The sequence below is a fragment of the Theobroma cacao genome, chromosome 6 (assembly GCF_053813885.1).
Source record: "Theobroma cacao isolate CCN51 chromosome 6, ASM5381388v1, whole genome shotgun sequence".
Lineage (NCBI taxonomy): Eukaryota > Viridiplantae > Streptophyta > Magnoliopsida > Malvales > Malvaceae > Theobroma > Theobroma cacao.
Genome location: NC_142644.1, coordinates 2,903,559 through 2,920,462, shown reverse-complemented (window position 1 = coordinate 2,920,462; position 16,904 = coordinate 2,903,559). Strand labels below are relative to the sequence as shown.

Here is a 16,904-nt window from a genome sequence, read left to right as displayed (position 1 = left end):
TAAATGCATATATCTCTTTATTCAAAAAACCAAATTAAAATCTCCATATATCCTTAAATTTACTTACCCAAAAAGTAAACTTAATAATTGTTTACAAAATGAAATTTGTAAGATAAACGGACTAAGAAAAAAAAACTTTGAAAAAAAGAATAGGTAAATGCACAAAATTAAAGAACTTACTAAATTTCTTTTTTATTATAAATATAATACTTGAAAAACATTTTAATTATTTAAGAAAATTCAAACAAATTTTTATTCTTTTATTACGTTCAATCAAATTCTGATATTTTTATTTTAAATTAGATAAATCTTTGTAAATAATAATTGATTAATTACACTTAATCAATATATCTTTTTTTGTTTTATGTCCAAATGGTGTTGATGTGATGTTAACGTAAAAAATAAAAAATATTACATTATCATATTATCAAATCACATTTATATATCGTATCATCATTGATTACGACATGATAGTATATAATGATAATATCACATGATATAGAATATCGAGTAGTATATGATAAATAACAATTAATCAGTTATTAGTGATAAACGTTTATTTGTTGTAAGATAAAAATATAAAAATTTGATTAAATATAATAAAAATAAAAATTTATTTTAATTTTTTTGAAATAATTTAAAAAACTTTTTTAACTATTATATTTTTTTAAATACTATTAGTAGTAATGTTCTTGCTATAAATGCAAGTGAAAATTCAACTTAAATATTTATAAAATTTATGTCAAATTAAAATCAAACACAATATAGATAACTATACCTATAAAAATGGGTCTGACCCATTGGTTTAGCTTATTTTTTATTAAATATGAGATGAATTAGATTTAAAAATTTAGGTTCATATTAGAACCGAACTTAAATAGATCATCCCATTAAATTAGTGGGTTGGGGTGGGTTGGAGCGAGCTAGCCTTGTAGGTAAAAAAAATTTAATAATTTTAATTAATTTAATAACTTTATATATTTAATTATATAAAATTAATAATTTAATTATTAATAATATTACTTATTTTATATATTTTAATGTGTTTAATTAATAATTTTAATTTATAAATTAAATCGTAAAATAATGTTATTAATAAAAAATTTATTAAGTAAAATTATAAAAATAATTAAAAAATAAAAATAAACTGATCCAACCCAAGTCATAGATTAATAAAAAGTGAACTGAATTAAAATTTTAATGATCCATATAAAAAATAGATTGATCCGACCTAACTTATATTTTCTTAACCTATAAGGACTTGGGTTGGATTTGGTCGGACAAACTCACATTGACAGCTCTATAGATAACACACACTTTTTGCACAAAGACAAATTTTCTTATTCCATTTTGCCCAAGCAGCACTTTTTTATTTTTTATTTTAATAAAAGCGCCTTTTTTTCGATTTCCCTCCTCAAATTTCAAGCATTCGAGAACTTTGGCGCGATCTTCGTTTTTTCAAAGGTACGACGGTCCACGCAAATCCCTCCGTTTGTTTCCCGAGAAAATGAAGGAAAACTTTTTTTTTTTGTTTCTTTTTTCATTTGAAGCGATAAAGAAAGATAATAAGAATGTAGATTTTTATTTTTTTTAAATTTTTTCTTGTATTTTCTGAGCGGTCAATCATAGTTGTAAAGGATTACAAATTGGCAGAGTGTGAAACATTGATTTCAAATTGAGTATTTGTCATGGAATTATATTTTAAAGAATTTACTTATTACTGATTTCAACATTTTCTTGATTTTTAACCTATTTTTTGCACATTTCTGGAAATTTTGATTTTTTTTATTATGTAAACTGCTAATTTTAATTGCTGTACAAAATGGGTTTGGCATCAATTTTCCCAAATTTAAAATCTGTAGATTGATATATTTTTTCCCAGTCCTTTTCTTCACTATAATTTGTTTTTCCTTTGAACTATGTTTGGAAAATGTACTGCAAACTGTAAGCTTTTTAGCTAATTATGATTCTGAGATTTAAGCTGGTATATTATTATTCTATTTCATGAATTTGGAAGGCTTTTATATCTGCTACTGTAAGCATATATTGTACTAACTCACCGATTCCATGGCAGTAAATAAAGGCTGAGATGAAGTTTAAGGCATTTCTCACTGAACATGGTGTGAGTCTTTTGGAAAGGCGGTTTCTACCAGCCTTAGACAAAATGGGCAAGATATGCCACTTATTCCTTACCAGAGACCATGCTATCTTCCTCCACAACCTTCTGAATGGCGATGGAGTTCAGTGCATTGCCCAGTTTCGGAAGGAAGCTCTCTTTGATGACTATCGGATCTCAAGTCAGAATGAGGACCGCATTGCCTTTGCCATAGATGTATCTCTTCTGCTTCGTGCTGTTCGGAGTAGTGTGAGCATATGTACTGAATTTGGTAATGGGCCTTCTGCCAACCGTCTCCAAATTAAATTGGTTAAGAAGTTGCCTCCCAATTGTACTCAGCCTATGCCTTTTCTTACCTTTGAAACCAAGGGATATAAGTCTGCTGTCATTCAGGATGTACCAATATCAAAACCTTTATCTAGGGCTCAAGTGCTTGAGCTTCAAACTGCACTTGATATTGCTCAAGATCTACCTCAGACTCTGGTTCAAGTTCCAGATTTGAATCAATTGCAGAACTTTGTGGAACGGATGAAGCATGTTGGTGATTTGCTAAATGTCTCTATAAGCAAGTATGGAGATCTACATGTGCAAATCTCAACAACTTTGATCACACTTGGTGCCGAATTTCGTAAATTGTTGGTTATTGGAGAACAAGCTGAAGCTCCATCTGAGGATAGAAATCTGAGTGCTCAGTCTCGGTCAGAGAGGGCAATCTCGAGGGGAGATGCACAGAGTGTTCAAGTGAGTGTAAAGCACTTTTCTAGGAGCCTTCAGTGTCATCTGGCGAAGCCTGACTGTGCTTTTTATGGGATTGCTCCGCAAGGTGCTTGTTTGACAGTGATATTTCAGTTCTTCATTCCTGGTACACGTCAAACTGATAAATCAATCAGTCTACATTGCAGGCTTCCTGTACTTGACCCAGGGTAAAGCTGAAAGTTAATCAGTCTGCCAACTACGGCCGCTCTATGGCTTCAACTGTGAAAGTGAATTGATCTCTAAGTCAGAACTAGTGAATTTGGAGTAGCTGGGGCTCTGGCACTCTCCATGTAACCACTACATTCCAGAATTTGTAGGGTATGTTAAGTATGAAAATATTATAAGTAATTGTAGCTTATGTTAAAGTACAAGATTGGAAACATTAATTCTTGTTAGTAAACTCTTACAGTCTTCCTCATGTTTTGTATAAATGTTGGTTGCAAGACAAAAGAACAAGATGTCAACCTGATTGAATGAGAAGATATGCTTATTACAGTAAAGTTAAGGATTTGACATATATTGTTTGTTAATTGCTTTGCGATTTTAGTGTTTCCAGGTGAAGTTGGATGTTCATTCTCAACTTTGAAGCTTGCTGTTTTAGTTTAAGGCTCCTTTATATAGAACAATAAGTACTTGCAGCTCTGATAGGTCCTCTCCTACTAGGCAAGTACTTGGAGTAACACCGTTGAAAGGGAAAATGCAGTACTAGGCCCTCTGAAACTACAGTCAGTTAACCTTTGAATTTAACCATTGTTCTAATCTGCAATGGCCGAATTTCATCATAGTTGTCCATTTTTAACCGTAGAACAGGGGCATAGAAGGTTGAAGTTTAATATTCTTCTGGCCAAAAAAAACAAGTTCAATATTCTGATTATCGAGCAACTTAGTATCACTTTAAAAGATTTGATCTTGATATGAGCAACGTGACACGGGGTAAGAGCTGATTTGAGCAATTAGCCTACAAAATTGTTAAATTACAAGATAATCTTAGAACAAATGCTCTGAAATTTGGGCTTCCCTTGCCGATACTTACTGAAGAGACGTCCTGGTATTTACTGTTGGCTGGCATCAGATACACCTCAGGAGGAATATTGTTAGTTATGCTCTGCCTCTTATTGAATTCTCACCAATAATCTTTACATGAACATGAGCCATGCCTGAAATGATGAAATCGAGTTCGGTCCCTAACGATCACTTCTCTATCATAAAGCTTTGACACCAGTTTTGCCACACGGTGACAATCTACACACATTCTAAGGTTCTTCACAATCCTTATTGTAACCCCAGGTCGAGAGCAAATGAGCCCAAAAGCCAAGGCCAACTTTTCACTGTGCCAGCACAATGTGCTCTGTTTATCCTCCTCCCCTATATCAAGGAACACCTCAGAAGTATCATGTGAATACCCTGCAACTTCTAAGTCTCTCATCACTTTGTCTAACTTCAAGTATATTTCTTTAGACCGAGGATGTGACTGGTCCCCGGCCACAAATTCATGAACAACTCCATTCATCTCTATCAAACTGCATCCTGGGGTCTTCTTGATTCCTCTATGCATCATTGATTCTCTTAGGTCATGCAGACTATCCCATCTTTTGCAAGATGCATATATATTACACAGCATAACATAAACAGCCCCATTATCAGGGTCGGACTCAAGTATCTGTTTAGCTGCCATTTCAGCAATTTCTACATCTTTATGAAGTCTACAACCACCAAGTAGAGCCCCCCAAACAATTGAATTTGGTTTCATTGGCATATTCTTTATCACTTCACAAGCTTCTTGTAAATGTCCAGCTCGGCCTAGAAGATCAACCATACACCCGTAGTGTGCTACATTGGGTTGAACCCCATGTTCAGTAGTCATGCTAGCAAAGAACTTTCTTCCCTCATCTACCATGCCAGCATGGGTACAGGCACAAAGAACGCCAATGTAAGTGACCTCATCTGGTTTTATTGAAGCTCTTAGCATTTCAGAGAACATACCTAGTGCTTCTTCACCATGTCCATTAATAGCAAGACCGAAAATCATGGCAGTCCAAGTAAATTTGTCCCTCCAAGGCATCCCATTAAATACTCTTTGAGCTTTCTCAATACTTCCACATTTGAAGTACATATCAATCAAAGCATTCCCCACAAAGACATCATTCTTTACTTTGTTTCTTTCAATGTAAGTCTTTATCCATTCTCCTATTTGCAGTGCCCCCAACTGAGCACAAGCTGTAAGAATGCTCACCATGGTGAACTCATCTGGTCTTATATTCAATGCTTGCATCTCACGGAACAACACCAAAGCCTCTTTGAAGCAATTCACTCGAAGGTACCCATCAATCATTGCAGTCCATGAAACATAATCTCTCTCTGGCATTCGGTCAAAATAATCTCTTGCCAAATCAATCTCTCCCTTATTTACAAACCCTGAAACTATGGTAGTCCATGAAATTACATCCTTTGTTTTCATCCTATCGAAAATCCTAACAGCTACATCCATTTCCCCACATGCTGCATACATATCCATCAAAGCATTTTCCAAAGTTAAATTAGACTCCACCTTGCATTTTTGGATGTACTTATGAACCCTCTTCCCAACTTCCAAATCTTTCAACTTAGAACAAGCTGACAGCAAAGAAACCAAAGTAACCGAAGTAGGCACCATTCCATTCCTCTCCATCTCATCAAAAAGCTTATTAGTTTCATCATATTGCTTCATCCTATTATATCCAGTTATAATCACATTCCAAGTAATCACATCCCTTTTACAACTAACATCAAAAACCGCGCGTGCCATTTCCATTTGTCCACACAAAGAGTACATATGAATCAAAGCATTCTGCACAAAAACGTTAGAACCAAACCCAAATTTCACCGCATGACCATGCAACTTTTTCCCACATGATAACCCAACATCTCTGTCAAAACCTTTTAACAGAAAAGGGAACGTGTAATCATCAGGCTTAACATCCTGTTTCAACATGTTTAAATACATTGAAATCCCATGTTTTGGACAATCTACCCTAGAATAACCTTTGATCATTGTGTTCCAAAGGAAGACACTCTTCGGTTCAGAAATTTGATTGAACATTTGTAGTGCATGGTTCATGTCACCGGATTCATTGGTGCAACAGAAGGAAATAAGTTTGTTTTGGGAAATGGGTTTTCTTATTAGGCCTGATTTAACGGTTTGGCAGTGGATTTGTTGGAGTTGGTCCATGGATTTGCAGGTTTCTATAAGGAAGAGGGGTGGCTCAAGGTTGTGGGAGAAGAGAGTAAGTGATGTAGATGTCTTAGTAGAGATCATTATATTGCTGTTAAGGATTAAAGAGGACTGTAAAATGGGTAGTTGAAATTGGCATAAAAGTGCAGTTTGCTTTGCTTGAAGTGAGCTTAGCTCAACATCAAATCTTGGAGTAAAATTAAAAGATATAGAGCTCAGAGGCGCTGTTGTCGTCTGGAGATCAGACGGTTGTGATGGACCCTACCATCACCAGAGCGCACCTGGCATCATGGCTCCATGAATGCACCAGCCGGGAATCGAACCCGGGTCTGTACCGTGGCAGGGTACTATTCTACCACTAGACCACTGGTGCTTGTTAATGAGAGGGAAACAGAAGAATATTGAAATATTTTGATATTCTGGTTTGTTGCTTCACTTTGGGTTTACCCTGAACAACAAAACATGGAGTACTTATGAAAAAGTGCTTTTGGTTTTAGAATATCCATTCATTTTTAATCAATTAATAGGTTATGTTCTATAAATTTTTAAGGATAAGTATATACAATTCCTTATCATCCATATGCTAGCCTACAAGCTTGTTGAAACTTTAATCTGTGTGTCAATTTAATATAATTAAAGAATAACTCTGTTCGTTTTGCAAAGAATAGCCTCAAATTCATAACATGGAAATCAACTCAGTGATCCTATTATTCCAACATCTTGACCCTTTCATTCATGCCCTTTGTAAAGAAGAAGATTAAGCTCCAGAAATCCATTCTAGCCAGAGACAGGGAGTGGGGCAAGTTCTACTGTGAAATATACCTGCCCTTGCACAATCTTTTTGTAGCAATTACTCAGATTGAAATATACAAAGTTCTTGTGGCAATGCAGAACAAGAAGCTTGGCAGGAAAATTATGAACAGGTCTAAAAATAGCTGTGCCAAGGCTACTAATTACTCAATAAATTGTAAGCAAGTTACATACATCAGTAGATCTGTTATGTAAACAAAAAAAGAACAATAAATGCGTCAAAAGAGAGGAGCTAATAAAACACCATAACCATAAAGGAAAATTAAGTTAATCAAAGGAACTGATTCACTGAATCCAAGAATCATGACTAGCAGCTAACCTGAATCCTGTAAACCATCTCTGAGGGGGAAGAGAATTTATAATGACACGAGACAGCACTAAGAGACCTAAAGACTATAAGACTACTGTATCCTATGAAAGATGAAAAGGAAACCTACACCTAGAATTCCGGTTTCACATTTGCATTCTGTAATGCTCCATACTGGAGCCAATCCTTTGCACAAATGAGAGCTTCGAGTGTCACTGGACGTAACGAACTGCGGTAGTTATCCATCCTTTTTCTCTCAGTGTCAAAGACAGAATCTGGACCAACAGTAGAAAATGGTATTGACAAAATGTCAGCAGCCATCCTTGAGAGAGTAGGGTACTTTGTCTTGTTTAGTTTCCACCAACCCAAAATATCAAAATCTTGTACCCGAGGCAAAAGAGACTCTTCAAGATATTGATCCAATTCTGATTTCATCTGCTGGCTACCACTGATCTCAGAAATATAGACCTCAAAATCTGAAAGTCCATCTCCAATAGAAATAAGGGGATCTTGAGAAGGTACTTCTGGATCGGATATTTCTTGATGAGCTAATTCTTGATGGGATATTTCTTGATGAGCTACTTCTTGATGGGATATTTCTTGATGAGCTGCTTCTTGATGGGATACTTCTTGATGAGCTATGTCTTCATGGGATACTTCTTGATGAGCTACGTCTTCATGGGATACTTCTTGACAGTATACTTCTTCAGGAGGTTCGGTTTTAGGGATGATGCCCCCATTCCCTTCAGGGGTGATGCCCCCATTCCCTTCAGGGGTGATGCTCCCAGTCCCTTCAGGGGTGATGCCCCCATTCCCTTCTTCCATAAATGTTTCAGGTGGAGGAAGCGCCTGTGCAATATACTCAAGGTAGAGCTCATGGATACCATCATCAACAATCTTAATCCACATTCCAGCATCCTCGCCATATATCCTAGAGAAGCTAAATTCAACAAGCTTCATTTTGAATCTTGGATCCATTACCACAGCAATTGCCAAAACTAAGAAGCAATCACTCCAGTATCTATCAAACTTCTCCTTCAAAGGTTTGGTCAAGTTGCTGACAAAGGGGTCATTGCTCATTGCTGCATGCGACAACTCTAATTGAACTTTTGACACTTCATGGTAGAATGCACTGGCAGTCGGGTATGCTGGGCCAGTTAGAATGCTGACAGCATCAAAGAAAAGCTTCAAGTAATTGCAGATAATTTCTACTTGCTTCCAATCATCTATTGATGGGGCTATCTTGTAATCGGGAATAGAGGTCTCCAAGCAAAGAAATACTTGCTTTAGTTCACAGGCAGCCACCAACATGTCATATGTTGTATTCCATTTTGTTTGGTCATCAATGAATATGTCTTTCGTGCTAGGGACTTTAAGCTGTTCCCTTAGATGAAAAAAGGTCTCTTCATGCGTATCGGAGGTTTTCACAAACTTGACACTTTCCCGTACTTTTTTCACCGTTTCCCCCACAGCCCATAGCACCTCTTGTGCAAGAATACTTACAACACGAGCAAAGCAATTTCCAACCAATAACTGACCATGAAACATATAAGGGTTCCTGACAGAAAAAAGAGCTCTGAGATTTCCATTTATGTTTTCATTTGAGAAGGACTGGTCAAGAGTGAGGGCAAATAGCCTGTTCTCCAAATGCCAATCACATAGGCTAGACACAACAGCTTGCTGTAAGGCACTGTCTGAATCAGGAGAAGGTACCATGACTACATTAAGCAGGCAGCAATGCAAATTCCACTCTGTATCAATGAATTGACCCGTTATGAAAACATAGCCAACAGTTTGATTTGAAGTCCACAAATCCAATGTAAGGCTGACCCGTCCAGGAATTTCACTGATAAAATTGATGAGGCTTTGCTTCTCTTTCAGGAACATAGCGACACAATCACCTTGAATAGTGTTAAAGCTCATCGTATTGAACTGGGGTTGAAGAGTCCGAACAAATCCAATAAAACCAGGGTGTTCCACAATGTGGAGGGGATACTCATGCATTATAATCATCTTAGCAACCTCATGGTTGCACCGTTCCTGGTTAAAAAGGTTATTTGCAAATCCAGGAGTAGCTCTGTATCTTTTTCTTGGTTCTTCAGTAGCATTACCAGCTTTAGAGTCTGGTGTCTGTTGATTTCTCTGCCTGCTTACTGGACAGATTCCCAAGGCAATGTGTCTTTTGAGGTGGCTCGTACCAGCTAGCTTTGAACCAGTAATGTATGCAAATGATTTCTTGCACTGGTTACAGCAGGCCCGGATGCATCCATCTCCTACAGTCTCCACAGTAAAATGATCCCAGACAATAGACTTCTTCCTCCTACGTTTATTGGGCTGTACTTCAGAATTAAGTGGCTCACTGTTATCAGTAGGAGTAATTGGTGTAACAGGCATGTTAGGGGTAACAGGAATAATTGCAGTCTCCATCTTAATGTAATATTCCTGCATTAGAAAGCAACAACAGATGATAAGTTCTCATTTGCATATATTATGCACAAAAAAGCCATGAAAAAACAGGCAGACTGCATGAAGACAGCATTTTGTAATCGACACATAAAACTGATATAAGATGACTGCTGACATTCAACTCAAGTTTTGGTATTCAAATTAGAGCCAGAAATCATAGAATACCTAGAAGTCTTCATTCCAATATCTCTGATGGGTAATAGGTTCACCTCTACAAGCTAATAGTCATTCATATTTTCAAAATGACAAATCAGAAGCTCATGCATTAACTAACTTTTAATATCCTGACATAGATAATGGAAGCTAGGACATTATAAAGATGAGCCCCTGAGGATTGAGCAATTGAGTATCAAAAGACCATTAAATTTCTTACATTCAAGGTAAAAAACAAATTTAAAATGATTATAAGTTAACCCCTAGAATCCAATAAGCCTTCAAGATTCCACCATAAACAAGAGTAAATATGTTTTAGCAGGAAAAAAATAGTTGGAACTTAAATACCAAGAATTTTAAAATTTCTCTCGGTAATTGTAACAATTTGTAAACAAGTAATCAATAGATCACATAGTCAATACATGTGCACGGTATTACCAGCTGCAGAAGTGCTGACATACATGAGAACAAAGAGATAATTGAACCTAATTCTGCCCCGAGTAAAGACACTTTGGCATTCATTAGACTCAATACGTCAAAGCCGCTAAGCCCAAAACAGACCAGTTTATTATGAATTCTAGATATGAAAATACAATTTAAATAAACAAAAAAGCACTAATCCCACAAACCCCATTACTGCTGCTCCCCTTATTATTCATTTTTTCCTTTTTCGGCAGGCTCAACCACTTCTTATGCCTAAGACTGTCAACACAACATATTGAAATTGCCCAGTTTGATGGGCTACCCTTATGGACTTGGAAGCCCACTGCATGTACATAAGCGACGGGTGTAAAGTACGATCCGGCCAATCAGAAACCAAATCCACAGGACCCCAAAAAACAGAAACACAAAATCTTTGCTAAACCTTACTTGTATTTTGCAAAAGTACACCTTTGCGCTGGGAAAAAAACCGTCGTTTGACCATTTATAAATCGATAAGACCGCCCCCCCCCCCCCCCCCCCCCCGGTACCCAGGAAAACAGGGTAACAAACACGACTGTTTCTCAGAGGATTTAATGAGCAAAATAAAACCTCCTTTGAGTTTTAACCAAAAAGAAAAAAAACTCCAATGAAACCATGCAACATTAGCAAGAAACGACTATCAGTTTGTCAGATGCTACAATAACCCAGAACAAAAAAGCCCAAAACAGTTATTAAACTGAACTATTTTGTGAAAAAAAAAAACAGAGATAAAAGAATCACATGAAGCAAAACAAAAAAGAAAAATAAAAACCCCATAGCTAGATAAGCAGAAAATCAATGTAACAACCGAAAACAAGAAGGTTTTCCAGCGAAACCCATTAAAACAAAAACCTCGAAAAACATAATCTACAATAACCAATAAATCCCAGATCCAGAAACCCAGAACCAAAGCTCCAAAACACAAAATCGCAGAGAAAATAAACAAAACCCAAAATATAAAATCAACAATTAAAAGAGTTTCATACCTCGTTTCACCGACAATAAACACGAACAGCAGATCCAAAACTAGGTTTTAGATATATAACACCTTATTCTGAAATTGAAGGAGTTAAAAAACATAATATTTTGAATTTTGGGTACCAGAGGGAAGCGCAAAGGAGGAAGACGAAGAAGAAGCAAAGGGGAGTAATTGGGCTTGAGCGGCCAAGCGCCAAAAAAGGTTCAGAGCTTTCAAGTTTAGAGCTTTTTATTTCTCGGTTGAGAGCAAAAGAAAAAAACAAATAAAACCCTAATTTGGAATTGGACCTAGGGCTAGGGCTAGAAGAAGATCTCGAATTTTAGGCCTTTTTCGATGAGAGGGGTGGGAAATTAACGAAGGCGGTGCGCATTTTATAACAGGAGCGAAGGTTCAAGAGAGAAAGTCGTAGTTGGACATGGACTCCAGGTCCAATTTTATTTATACTGTGGGGGCGGTTCCATCGTATTTTTTTTTATTGGACTATATCCAGCCCACCGAACCACTGGATTTAATCTGGACCGTTCGTTTATATTTGTGCTTTTTCTTTTTTTTTTTTGCTTGTATTGATTGATTTTGGGTGGGTAGGGACGGGAGAGTTAAGGTCGAATCAGAGGTCACCACGTATTAAATGAGTCATCATAATGTGTGCTTACCTTATCAAGTTCAAAACCTAATTATTAATTTGATTTGATTTAGTATTTTTTTTTAATTTGGGCATTATTACAATTGATTTTTTACTCTTTGAATTAGGAATTTACTTTTTCAATTGATTAAGTTCTAAACCTAATTATTTTTTTACATTAGTATTTCTTTAAATTTAGTATATCTTCTATGATTTTTTTTCATAAAAAAGGCTTTTTTAACTATTTTTAATTCTCCTTTTATTATAATTAAACATTTTCTTATCCTAACCTCACCCAAAAAAATTTCCCGATGTCACCTTTCTCATAAAAAGAAAAAAATGAAGCAAATATAAACTAATAAAAGTAACCCATGTATATTTAAGGATGTTATGAATACTTCATCGAGTACCTTATTTTACACAACTCAATTAAGAAAAATTAAAGTACTTTATAATTAAATTCAAGTAAGATACAAGTAGGAAAACTACAATTCGTCATAAGTTTGGATATGATTCAGGTATTAATTTAAGTAGGATTTGTCGATTGTGTTTTTATAAAGATACATTTAAAACAAAAAATGTTATAACAATTACGGTATAAAAATTAAGTTAAAAATCTTAAATTTGAATAGTAGGAGAAAAAAAGCATCTCTATTTGTGTGATTCGAAATCTAGAAAGTTCCATGTATGTGGAAAAGGACCTTTCTTTAACTACTTTGGTTATAATGATGCATAGCTCAAAGATGTTAAATATTATATAGTGAAAGAGATAGAGAAATTTTACAAGTTCCATCCTTTTGTACATCAACAACTACTCATTGCCATAATAACCTCAAGTATTGCCTTTAGAAAAGCAAATCAATACCTATGAGGGTAGGGCCTTTTATGTCATTGAGTAAGGACATAATTGAATCCAACTACTATTATTGGAAAATTTGCTTTGAACGCATGACATAAATAAAATTGTCTCATAACCAAATATAGAATACCCGAACTTTATATTATCAAATTGAATCCTCGCAAGTACCCATTTACATCTCCAAGATCCTCCTTACTGTACTATGAGAAACCAACTGCAAAAGAAGAAAAGACTTAGGCATTTACTCAGCTTCTTTTTACCTCAATTCTTTACCCATAAAAAGGGACAAAGAAAGAGTTTAACATCTAGTCTAGTGTTAATTTCAAAATATTATCACTTTGTAATAGCAAGGTTCATACTCCAGACCAAAAGGGTATTTTATATGAGGAGAGGGCCCAAATTCTTCAAAGAAATGTGCAGACAAATATTATCCCTTCTCATCCCAGACACGATTAAGATTTTCAAAAATCAAGAATAAAAAAAAAAAAGTAATAAAGTAAAGAAAAGGAAAAAACCAACAGAAGGTAGGCAGCAACTATTATGATTGACAATATTTGGGGAGGAAAAAAATTTAAAGCAAAAAAGGAGTCTCTGCAGCACACAACAAACTGTTGGCCAATCTGGTTTTGATGGTCAGAAAATTGTACAGAAAATATCTCCCTTCAACTTGCAGATTAGCAAGAAAAAATTTTCAAAACCAAAAAAATGGAAAGGAAAAAAAAAAGGGTTGCCTGCAAACAATTAATGTGTAGTACTTTAGTTTTTCATTATTTCCCTTCTTCTGCTTCACTCTATACAACTGTTCATCAGTTAAAAAGGACTCGTAACCAAAACCTAATAGTACTAATTAACTCTCTTCTTCTTCTGCTGAAATATGTGTAGAACTTCAAGCATAATGTTGTCAATTTGATAGAAGAAATTATTAATAGAAAGAGAAATGCAGGTAAAAAATGTAGACATGAATATATACATATATATAATTTTATACATAAGGGTTACTGATCAAAAGATTTCCTTAGAACAGCCACTATAATGCGATGTGCTAATCAATTTATTCTTATAAAATACAGTTAAAATTCAGAGAATATAGCAAAAGAGGTTAAAAACCATGTAGAATGCATAAGTTATCTTTGAGGGTTTACTTGAAAACACGTGATATAAGCCATGAATTCTATATATATTGTAGATAAACCCGACTGGACTGGTGCAGGAGAGAAAGGGTAGACTCAAATCTCAATCAATTTTGAGAAGAATTGTAGCAAAAACCAGTAACACTTACTTTTTAGGGTTATCAAGTTACACAATAATTGCTGCAGCAGCTGCAGGCCTATTATAATAATACAGAAGCAAACACTAAACACAAGTTTTTATATCCAAATCAACTACACTAAACAGAGACGGAAAATTTAACAAGAACCATTGCTGAAGCCGCCGCCCGACCTTCTCAACTCGTGGAAGGGAAGAATCCCATGCTGCAATGGTAAGAAAATCAGAAAATCAGTGAGGTAATGCCTATCAAACTGATAATTAAAAAGTCCTCGTTTGCCATGTTATTCCACAGCTTTCTTGAACTTCTATGCTAGCTATAGCTGCACCAAAAGCGGCTAGCAAAATTATGAAGAAAAAATTGAAAGAGAAGTTCAAGAAAGCCGTGGAAAAGCATGACAGGACTTTTTACAGTTTCTTTTCTCATGAGCTTTCTCTCACACAACACCCCTCCCTGCTTAAAATTAAGTGCAAAGACTAGAAGGGTTTAAAGAAGAATTCAACATAAAAATGCCCAGAGATAGAGAGAGAGAGAGAGAGAGAGAGAGAGAGGGAAGAGAAGACCCCTTGGGGTTGTGCAGGTTAAAGGACCACTCTACCTAAGCTATCATATATCAACAGCAGCATTATATGTTGATAAAAAAGTGGTGGGAAAGGGTAATGTGTAGGGTTTTTCTTCATTGTGTACTATCTTTCACCAGAAAAGTAAAATATAATATATATAAACATATGCGTACAATGCAGTAACACACATTTTGTATGTATGTAAATAATGCTGTAACACACACTTTCCTTGTGATTTGCCTTCCACAGTAGATGTGGTAGATTTTTGAGGTTTTCTTTGTTTATATATATATATATATATATATATATATATATCACTTTTAAACTTTTTTTTCTTTTTTACTTTAGTCATAAGAAACAGGAAAATTTTGCATGATTTGCAATAGAAAAATCCAGGAAAAGCATAAAAACAACCCATCCCATCACATGATATACTTTTTTTTTTCTTATTTTTGAGGAATATTATAGGGATTTTACCAATGAACTTCATATGGTCCCCAATTCTTGTATGTTTGTTCTCTACACCTTTCATGCCCATCTCATAATTCATTTGCGATATTGTTTACTCCAAGTTTTGCCTCATTTGTGATATCGATTACTCGAACTTATGTCATTATTCATTCTGATGAAATTTTAAATTTCATCATCCATATATAAAATAATTTTCATATATACATATATATATATTTAAAATGTACATTTTGTACTAAATATGATGATAACAAAGAATTATGATTGATAGAATAAATATGTGGATCAGGATTGACATAGCGTTTAAAAGCTTGATCCTATAAGTGAAAATCAAGGAAGAAATTCAAATCAGGATCCACATCCCCAATACCAAGCTCGATCTTATAACTCCAAAAGTAATCATTAAATACGAAAAATCCAAGAAAAACATATGGTTTCTTCACCATTCTAAACTTTTTTCAAGCATAAAAAGAACTTTTCTAATACATTTTGAAGGTTAGAAAAGTGGAGAAAAACATCATTTGATCAAGAATCAAAACATATGAAGAAAAAAAGGGACCAAGCTAGAGACATTTTTAAAGTAATGCTTGAGTTTTGAAAATGTATTTTTCATAATAAATTTAAAACTATTTATCTTGCTAAAGGAGATGACGTAAGCATCTATGGAGAGAGTTGAACTCCTATAAATTCTTTGTATCTTTTATCTCTATTTTTCACTCCTTGAATTTATTCATTTACATTAAATATTTGTTTTAATTTGTCAATCTTTTAATTTACTCTTCAAATTACTTTTGACATACTTCAATAGAAAAGCATGTTTGTTTTTAGTTTGTCTAGATTGGAAGTTTGTGAAAACTTTACACTTGTGCATTTTACCTTAAAGAGTTTGTCAAATTTAGTTTTCATATTGTTTGCTTATAAATTTTATTTTTGGCACAATTTGATTGAAAAATACAAGTTGAGAAATTTGTTTTTAACTTGTCCTCAATGAAAAAGTTTTCTTTTGGATTGCTTCCATTAAAAGATTAATTTATTGAAACAAATTTTTATAACACCTATTCATTCATTTTTTATATTTTCACATTATTATTGAGCTAACATTTTTAATATAATCAAAATTATTTTTTTTCAAATTTTAATATATTTTGATAAAAATTTTCACTTTATAACTAAGATTAATATTTCTTATTTATAAAAATAAATTTTTAAATTAATGTAATTATTATTTCTTAAAATATGGTTAAAATTCCAATTCGACCCTAGCCACATCAGCCAATAGGATATTGCCATTTCCCGTGGCCTGGTAGCTGCACGTTTTTCATTTCGCTTTGAACCGGTGGGCCCACTGCGAAGTTGCCACGTGTATGTTTATTCAATTTTCTTTCTTCTATAATTTGTTATTTTGGTTTACAATATTTAATATCAGGAAAATAGAAAGTTTATAAGTGCAATAATTGAAATTAGAATTATTATAAATAATACAATTATAAAATCATAAATGCAATAATATAATATGTAATTATGTTTAAATTATAATAATATTGGAGTATATACAAATTTTGTATAAATAATAATAATATATTAAACATTGTATAGTACAATATAGTAAAATGAATATGTTATATAAAGATGTATATTCTACTATAATGACAGTTAACAAGTTTGATTACGTTATGATGTCAATATTATTGCAATATATTTTATGTTATATAATAATATTTGCTACATTTTTATCACCATTTTTTATCATATGAATTAATTTTTAAATATAATTTATTCATTAAAATACTTATTTACATGTTAATTAATGATGATTAATATATCAACATTAATTAGTAATGATAATATATATTTTAATACTA

At 34.0% G+C, this 16,904-nt stretch overlaps 3 protein-coding genes, 1 long non-coding RNA gene and 2 other non-coding genes across 7 annotated transcripts; 1 reads left to right on the top strand and 5 right to left on the bottom strand.

Moving 5' to 3' along the window:
* Window positions 1-1,280: 1,280 nt before the first annotated feature.
* On the top strand, window positions 1,281-3,372 carry LOC18595322 (Hus1-like protein). Of its 2 annotated transcripts, XM_018122556.2 has the most exons (3): window positions 1,281-1,464; window positions 2,075-2,939; window positions 3,019-3,372. In XM_018122556.2, the coding sequence occupies exons 2-3, from the start codon at window positions 2,090-2,092 to the stop codon at window positions 3,054-3,056; spliced, it is 888 nt and encodes a 295-aa protein (XP_017978045.1). In that variant the 5' UTR covers window positions 1,281-1,464; window positions 2,075-2,089; the 3' UTR covers window positions 3,057-3,372. The 2 variants fall into 2 exon arrangements, with proteins under 2 accessions (XP_017978045.1, XP_007023278.1); XM_007023216.3 differs by having other exon boundaries at window positions 1,283-1,464; window positions 2,075-3,372.
* A 383-nt stretch (window positions 3,373-3,755) lies between these two features.
* Window positions 3,756-6,248, bottom strand: LOC18595321 (Pentatricopeptide repeat (PPR) superfamily protein). The gene has a single exon (XM_007023215.3). It carries the CDS (start codon window positions 6,165-6,167, stop codon window positions 3,996-3,998), a length of 2,172 nt encoding a protein of 723 aa, XP_007023277.2. The 5' UTR covers window positions 6,168-6,248; the 3' UTR covers window positions 3,756-3,995.
* Window positions 6,249-6,294: 46 nt separating this feature from the next.
* Window positions 6,295-6,379, bottom strand: LOC148761985 (small nucleolar RNA snoR114). The gene has a single exon (XR_016027316.1). It is a non-coding gene; the product is annotated as a small nucleolar RNA snoR114 (small nucleolar RNA).
* A 6-nt stretch (window positions 6,380-6,385) lies between these two features.
* On the bottom strand, window positions 6,386-6,456 carry TRNAG-GCC (transfer RNA glycine (anticodon GCC)). The gene has a single exon. It is a non-coding gene; the product is annotated as a tRNA-Gly (tRNA).
* Window positions 6,457-7,126: 670 nt separating this feature from the next.
* Window positions 7,127-11,529, bottom strand: LOC18595320 (zinc finger BED domain-containing protein DAYSLEEPER-like). Its single transcript, XM_007023214.3, has 2 exons — window positions 11,268-11,529; window positions 7,127-9,642 (listed from the first exon to the last, which is right to left on the bottom strand). Exon 2 carries the CDS (start codon window positions 9,625-9,627, stop codon window positions 7,333-7,335), a length of 2,295 nt encoding a protein of 764 aa, XP_007023276.2. The 5' UTR covers window positions 9,628-9,642; window positions 11,268-11,529; the 3' UTR covers window positions 7,127-7,332.
* Window positions 11,530-13,894: 2,365 nt separating this feature from the next.
* LOC148761984 (uncharacterized) lies at window positions 13,895-14,684 on the bottom strand. Its single transcript, XR_016027149.1, has 2 exons — window positions 14,607-14,684; window positions 13,895-14,213 (listed from the first exon to the last, which is right to left on the bottom strand). It is a non-coding gene; the product is annotated as an uncharacterized LOC148761984 (long non-coding RNA).
* Between the last annotated feature and the right edge of the window lie 2,220 nt (window positions 14,685-16,904).

What these genes read in the sequence shown, in the direction of transcription:
- LOC18595320 (XM_007023214.3), bottom strand. Translation starts at nt 9,627, where the DNA reads ATGGAGACTGCAATTATTCCTGTTACCCCTAACATGCCTGTTACACCA.
- LOC18595321 (XM_007023215.3), bottom strand. Translation starts at nt 6,167, where the DNA reads ATGATCTCTACTAAGACATCTACATCACTTACTCTCTTCTCCCACAAC.
- LOC18595322 (XM_007023216.3), top strand. Translation starts at nt 2,090, where the DNA reads ATGAAGTTTAAGGCATTTCTCACTGAACATGGTGTGAGTCTTTTGGAA.